General features: G+C 39.5%; 1 protein-coding gene across 1 annotated transcript; it reads right to left on the reverse strand.

The window, feature by feature from the left end:
• Nucleotides 1–463: 463 nt before the first annotated feature.
• On the reverse strand, nucleotides 464–5,407 carry LOC118825858 (zona pellucida sperm-binding protein 3-like). The gene is made up of 10 exons (XM_036596708.1): nucleotides 5,333–5,407; nucleotides 5,077–5,255; nucleotides 4,875–4,975; nucleotides 4,136–4,227; nucleotides 2,696–2,876; nucleotides 2,515–2,620; nucleotides 1,024–1,112; nucleotides 832–923; nucleotides 682–759; nucleotides 464–591 (listed from the first exon to the last, which is right to left on the reverse strand). Exons 1-9 carry the CDS (start codon nucleotides 5,394–5,396, stop codon nucleotides 713–715), a joined length of 951 nt encoding a protein of 316 aa, XP_036452601.1. The 5' UTR covers nucleotides 5,397–5,407; the 3' UTR covers nucleotides 464–591; nucleotides 682–712.
• Between the last annotated feature and the right edge of the window lie 2,627 nt (nucleotides 5,408–8,034).

The raw sequence follows: 8,034 nt of genomic DNA on the forward strand, positions 1-8,034 counted from the left end.
CCTCTAGATGTATATATTTTCCACAAAAGACTACACTTTTTTAAAAGCCACAGCATGACATTTGAGTTTTACATTACCTTCACATTACCAAGTCATCTTACCCAAGTAAAGTGCATGTGAACACTTTGATTGGGTTACTGACAGTCAGATTATCTGCAGTTATCAGCTTAACAGCTTGTAAAACCCACTAAAGGCCTAAAATCAGGTCGTTTTGGCAGCTTAGTTTCTATATAGGGACTGTTTAAAGTTAGTATAGAATGGCACGTTTTGAAAGCGTGTTTACATAGTGCAAGATTTTATTAAAAACGTTTTCCTGCTCTTTGAGAAAGCTGGATCTAAAAAGAAATTAAGTTTTGAAACGTGTAATCAAACTAGCACTGAATTACAGAAGGCAAAAACCCCCACCAACTTCATTCATATGAGCTTTATTGTAGGAAATGTAATTATGTAATCTTTCGTTGAACCTCCAGACCATTGCAACTCCAAGGGTGTGGAGCAGATGAGGAATCCCTCTTGCTTTTGATGGATCACTGGTAGGCCTCCACACCAAAGACTCTGAACAACCTCTAGCGGCTTGGGAGGTTACCCATCCTTGAAAGCAAACGTGCAAGTTAGAGCTCCAAGATCACAGGACATTAAAGTTATTCCTGCAAAATTTAAATGAAATAAAACAGAACAAACCTTGCTAAATCCATCAGCTGTGCGCCACTGCTTAATCCTTGATGGTAAGCGGCCCAAGCACAACAGACTGAGCTACAGCTGGAGGTTATTAAGGTGTTAGTGTCCAGTGGTTTCACAGAATGGACAGCACAGTTACACTTAAATACCAACCTCTTCTGGTTCTCCTTCTATTCCTTGCTCGGCAAACTGTATCACAGCAAGCACAGATGGCACTCTCCGAAGGATTGTCAAGGAGCTCCCATCTACAGAGAGGTAATCAGATCTGTTGCAATCCATTGCCATTTTAAGTTGACAGTTTGATAAATAAGTAGCCTCAAGCCATTTTGTAAACAAATAACTTGCCTTTCGTTCTGTTTATCATACTGACAAGCTTTTCTGCCACTGTCCATGTCTTTGGGGTCCCAAGCCACAAGTTTACAGTGAATGTAGACCTAGGAGACAGACTTTAGCTTCAGTTTTTTAGCTGATAACCAATAAATATTGATATCAATATTTGATACTAATTACTTTAATGTTGGAGTATCAAAAATTCATCATTCAATACCAAAATTCAGTACACAAGAAAGTCAGTCTTATCAGCTTCAGTTGAAATGTGAATAACCAGAACACTCAAGTTTTCCCTACTTACCACAAATGTAGTCAATCAGCAAAGAAGTTCAGCTACAAGGCTAACATTGTTAACACTAAATGTCAAGTCAACCAAATATTTCCTGTAAATACATCAACAAAATCCAGCTCTTCATCAAGGCCATACAGACTTGTCCACATGATTTAGGACACAATGACTTGTTAACTATTAAGATAAAACCACGTTCAGTGAAACTGTAGCTGAACACTTGAAACAGACCACTTCAGACAAGGTCTTTCCATCAAATTAATTTAAATTAAAATAAGTTTTGGGGATGTACTTACAGAAAATAGTGAGACATTTGACTGCCTCACAGCTTCAACGCTGAACTAAAGAAGCAACATTTGCAGACCAAACACCTCAGCTGAATGACTTATTCTAGGTTAACTGGAAAGGTGACTCAACCCATTCCTTTAGCACAAGCGCTCCTTGATTCATCTGGAATCTGTTAGTACATTCACGCAGTTCCTAAAATTCAATTACTGGTTTAAGTAACCTCACCCAGTATTGTTTTTACTTATTTATTAATTTCCTTCTTTTCATAAATAGGTGACATAAGAACATTGTCAGAAGCCATACAGCCCACAGAATACAATGCAAGGTTTGCCCACCTGCCAGGATCCTCAATAATATAGAAATAAACAAGAATTAAACTGATTATTTTGGTTGATATTAATGACCTTGAAGCACCCCTCTATGTTAATTCCCAAGGTTGAGTAGTGGTATACATTAACCATTTCTTGACAGTTTTAAAATAAGGTGAGGTTTTGTTTCTGAAGTGTATGAAATGGAATGTTTTCCCCAACTGTTGAGTTGTTTGAGTGATTGTCTTCATGCTGGCTGCTAGAAGCACCTGCAGCAAATATCCATCCTCTCCAACCAGACCATCTGGTATGTTCCCCTAGTGTAACATCTTATCCAAGTGTTAAATATTGTTAGTGAAATCCAACCCAGTAATTTTCAATGTTGATAATGCCCCAAAAGATGCAAGTCTGCCCCACATCAGTGGAACCACAGTATCTCCAAGGCTGTGGTATAACAAGCGGCATCAATTTAACTATTGGTGTAATAAAACTAATTAGGTTTTTCAAGCAAAATTCACTCCACATTCTTGTGGTTGTAGTTTGTGTTGTCCAAACACTCACTCCCTCCCTCCCAGCCCAGCCCCCCACCCCCCAATAACCAGTTTTCAAATGCATACTTACCTCCTCACTAAAAGAAAACTTGAAAGCTCGAAGATAGAGTCTGATTTCAGACGGACTTCGTCTGGGTAAGAATCTTGAATTAGCCTTCTTGCTGTCCACCAGACATCTAAGAACAAGACATTGCATCAGTCTTGATGAACGCTTCGAATAAGTGGTTCAAGCAGCCACGACAAGCACATACCCCTTGTTCGCAATTATAGAGTAAACATCACTGTCTTGTGATAGATCTGGTGAAGCAGAAGCTACACATTCTTCCAGCAGCAGAACCAGCGGCTGATGAGCCTGCTGTTCAACGACAGCTGCAATCGGTATCAGAGAGCCCAAGAAGAAAGTCGTTGATGTGGCCACATCACTGAAGTCATCTGCAATGCGATTGAAAATTATACCATCACATATACAGTTAAACATAGAAGGTGAAATACTGAATCTAAATACTAAATCTGAACACTCAAAGAATTGCACAAAACAATTCGCACTTCTGGAAAAATGGGCGAGTATTGTACTGTGCCTCACCCAACACATCAATACTGGACCTAAAATCAATAATGAACTTGAAAGGGTACCATTCTCAAGAGGACATTCCAGGCAAAGTAAGGCACATTATCACTATCTGCCTGTTGGCATCCTCCAGTGGTGCTGCAGTTGTCTCCATAGTGAGATTTAACAGATTAGACTGGGAAAGCCCACTTTTGATGATGCATCTTGAAGTAATGTTCTTAATTATTGCATCAAAGAATGGGTTACTCAAATGACAAGAAATTACTTGTCAGTTGGGTAGGACAAGCTAAAAGCTAAATTCAGCAAGGTCCCAGACAGCACAAAGGCCGCTGTTGGCCCACCAAAGCTGGCAGCCCACTGGCTTTTTTTGCTCCGTGTTTTCCAGGCAGCCCATTGATGGTCAAGCAGAGTATTAGACAAAGTTCCACTTTTAATTGCTCATTTTTTTTGTCAAAATGTACATATTTTTATTTTTGTTCTTTGAAAATTAAGTTTAGTAAATAAACAGCGATATCAAAGCTAGTTATACAGCTGTAACCAATGCAGCAGCGTCAGCAACATCTGACAAAGTTTTATATTAGGCCTAGTCATTCATTTCTCAGTAGTCTGACTTGTTTTAGCTTATTTTCCAAAATAAAAGATTGTGCATTTAAAACCCATTTGGGGAGTTCAAAAACTAGATCTTGTAAGCAGGCCAGTTATATGGGTGGTCCAAGGGTGGACCAGCAGTAGCAAAGTCAGAGGGTGCCAGTCTTATCAAGCCAGTGAACGGACATCTGTTGTGGCTGACTACAGTTACCGTACCTCACTTTGGCTTCTTTTCTGACTGAAGGAGTAAGAAAACTTGCCCATTTCATCCAGTTTGTGCTAAATAGAGAAAGAATCTGTTTTCTTTACAATTTTGTTACAATAATGCTGGCTTGGTTGTGTTTATAGGCCTATAGCTGAGAGGCTAGGCTAGCAGTTAAGACCTCACAGGGCATGTTTTCAAGTTATGTTTGCTAGATACTGTAGTTAGAACACTGATGAAAGTAAAACCACAAAATTGTGAATAATGCTGAGCTACAGAATATTACAAACTCTAGGCAAAAATTCCCCTTTCAACTTCAAGCTGCAGTGCTACCGTTCATAAAACTCATATGGAAGACCAGGTCTCCCCGTCCATTAGCATGGAAGGTCACTGGATCATACATAGGTGGATTCCACTCTGCAGGCCTGAAACAGAAAAGGCCACACAACTGTTATTCATTGGCCTACAAACCAAAATCAGTCAAAGGGGAATTCCACCATTTTAAATTTGTTTGTCCTTGAGATGTAAACGGTCATTCAGAGCAGTTTGGTGTGAAGTTCATTGTAGAGAATCTCAGAGTGAGAATCAGGGGTCACGATGTCAACAGAAATACAGCTTTTATTTACTATCCAAAACACCCAGTGAACCTGTGTGTGTTCCTGGAGTTTTTATATGGAATGCTGATGGTAGAATAACCATAAACCAAAAATTAGTTTTCTTTGGCAACTATTTTGCCTTACAACACCCTGCATGTATCCCTCCACCATGATCAGATAAATACATTAAGCCAAAACTATCATAAAACAAGGCCAGACTTCATTAACCATTCCAGGGTTAATGCCTCTGAAAGCTCCCTCACAAAAAGTTTAATAACTTCTTGCGAGGGAGCCTTCGGTGGCATTAAAATCCGAAGATGTCTGGTTCCCATCACCACCACTGAACAACTTCACCTCAACCATTTCATGATGATTTTTTAAAAAAAAAATGGGTGGAGTTGTCCTTTAGGCATTGACTATCATATGTACTGAAGCAGATTTAACTGAATTCAAATGCTCAGTATACCATACAGTACCTTTCATAAGCACAGACAATAGGGCAGGAGAAGTCTGAAGGGCTTTGGGAGGAAGCTTCTGATGACAGTTCATTTTCAAACACAACCTCATTCTCGGTCACCTTCAACACAGAACAAGCTTAAGTCTCAACACAGCCAGTAATACGTCAGTGTCTCTGTGAGGGGTTCAGCCATCACAAGTGTGCATTGCTATGAATCCCACCAGTCTCCTGAAACTGCAGTCATCAAACCTCGCATGAAACACAGCCTCTGCACCCCCGGGCCTAAGAGACACACTGGACGGAGGACAGTCACCCAGGCGGAGAAGCCAGGGGTCAGTCAGGGATTGCGGTTCACTCCACCGTACCGACACAGAGCTTTTGCCACAATCCACAGAGACCTCTGGAGAAAGAGACCCACATTCAGTATAAATACATGATTAGAGACAAAACCATAAGACAAAGTACCACCACAGTTACCTCCTCGCACCCAAAACAAAGCAAACGAACTGAACACCATCAAACTTCCCAGACATAAAGCCATCCTTGCGGTGTGCAGAGCTGAACTCTGAGTGGGAATTTAAGCTCTCTTTAAAGCCTCAGCTTGCTAAACGACTGACAGCTGGAAGAGACCTAATTGATGTAATAAGGCAAAATCAGTCAGATCGCCCCCTGCTGTTTGTGGGTTAACATGACCTCAAGGTGATGAACGCAGGAGAATTACAACTCTGCAATGTTTTCCGGTTTCTCAAACGCTAGAGGGCGCTCCCGAGTCCAAAATGAATGCGTTGATATGGAGCATTTGAGCAAAATCATAGTTTATAAATGCTTAAACATTTTTAATGTAAAAGAATACAATCATTACCTGTAAACTGAAAAACGTAACACATTTTAACACTGCAGTTATATTTTAAAGAGCTTTTAAACTCGAGTTATAAGAGTTTAAAACGGCGCCTCATGTATGTCCATGACGTCAGTGAGCGAGAACAGCCAATGAGCTGCTCCGCTCGCCAATCAATCATCACGCTCCAGCAGTAAAGCCCGCCTCCTGCTGGCCAAAACCCGTTTGCTGTAGAAAAAGGGAAACATACAGGTAAAATTTCTTTGTTTTTTTTTAGTGAAATACATCCGTCTGCTTTCTAAAATTAAAGAAACGTTCTGGGCGAGTGATTAGGGACTATTTTAACTGTTCGTTTTTAGCCGTTGAGCGCCATTCACTCCCCTTCATTGAGGACTCACTCGCGGGCGCCCTCTACTGTTCAGCAGTCTTGTTTTTGGTATAAGGGGGGGAATAGGAGGTGGCCGAGCTCCTCTTAAACCGGCTCTGATTGGGCGTTCGTAGTGAAGCCGGTTTATGAGGAGCCTGGCCTCTTCCTGGCTCCCCCGCTGTCTCATAACCGCCAGAGGGCGCCCGCGAGCGAGTCCTCAATGAATGGGGGCGAATGCAGCTAAACGGCTAAAAACAAAAAGTTTAAATAGTTTCGAATCTCTCGCCCGGAACTTTCCTTTGATTATGAAAAGTAGAAGGATGTATTTCACTAAAAAGCAAGGAAAACTTACCTGTATGTTTTCTTTTTTTCTAGAACAAACGAGTTTTAGGCAGCGGGACGCTAGCATTACTGCTACTGAGTGCTGATTGGTTGGCGAGCGGAGCAGCTCATTGGCTGTTCACACTCACTGACGTCCATGAACGCGGTTTTAAACTCCTTTAACTCGAGTTTGAAAGCTCTTAAAAATATAACAGTGGCGTTAAAATGTTTTATGCGGTTCTGTATGGAGGACCAGATTTTCCAAAATTAAAAATAAAGAAAATTAAAAATAAACGACTTAGTAAATTAATATATGAAGTAGAATTGCAAAGAATAATGATGATAAATCTAAAAATAAATATACATAATTATTATTGTTTTACAGTATATTAATAAATAAAATCTCATATAAATTATTGTCTGCATTTATTTATGTCTATTTAGTAATTTCCCCTTCTCACTAATTTTTGTATTTATTGTTTGTTATTTATGTTTCTTTATTAATATTTTTTCTGTTTTTCTATTAATTTATTTCCATTGCTGTTAATTTATCTATTTATTTATTTATTTCTCTATTTATTTATTTCTGTATTTCCTTGCCCTCATGCCAATAAAGGGGCAGTCAGTCAATGATGTCGCAGCCTCTTAATATTCCTATTGGTTGATCGATATCAGACTCTATAGATCGGTTGTGCGCGTCTTGCTCTCTCAGCGGTTCCTAAAGACAAGACAGTACAGTAGTGGCTGCTTACAGACAGCAGACAGTCAGAGATCTGAGAGTCTCGGCTGATCTGGCTGAAAATGCAGGTCCGGATTATTGACTCTTCCGTTGGAGGCTGTGGGGACAGTTTGGTCCATTTAGCTGATCTGCTGATACAGAGGTCGACCAGTAGTGTTCAGAACTGTGGAGGAGGTGGTTCATCGTCTTTTCCTGCAAAATTCAGATCAAACGCAGACATTTGGACGCCCGTCTCACACACTGCCTGTGGAAGACATCGAGAGTTATTCATCGGCAGGTTTGTCTGTTCGTGGCATTGCAGCTCTTTATGGAGTGAAAGAACAGTTTAATCAGCTCTTCTCCTTCTGGTCTTGATTGCTGAGCCTGAACGTGAAAAACACGCCCCCTCATTATCCTATGAACGAAGAAATACAGAAATAAATAAATGAATTAATGAAAAAAGAAATAAATTAATACATGAATCAATGAATCAAGCGAACAACTGTTAAAAATATAGATAAGGAAAAAATATATAAAATGGCATAAATAAAACAAAACAAATAATACAGAAATAAATAAATACATTGAGAAATATATAACTGCAGAAAAAGGAAATGTGTGTAATTACAATCACAATAAGCAATATATACTTTTAGGTTTTTTTTACTTATTAATTAATTTATTGAGCCATTTTTTTTATTTAATTTTTTTTTTTCAATTTGGCAAATCTGGTCCTCCATAGTTCTGTGTTCAGGATATAAATGCATTCCTTTACATTAAAAATGTTTAAGCATTTATGAACTATGATTTTGCTCAAATGCTCCATCTTAACCCATTGATTTCGGACTCACTCGGGAGCGCCCTCTAGTGTTTGAGAAACCTGGAAGACAGTAAAGAGTAATGATTACAGAGAACTTGTAGAAAGGAGAATTAGC

This window comes from Colossoma macropomum, unplaced genomic scaffold, assembly GCF_904425465.1.
Source record: "Colossoma macropomum unplaced genomic scaffold, Colossoma_macropomum, whole genome shotgun sequence".
Taxonomy (NCBI): Eukaryota; Metazoa; Chordata; class Actinopteri; order Characiformes; family Serrasalmidae; genus Colossoma; species Colossoma macropomum.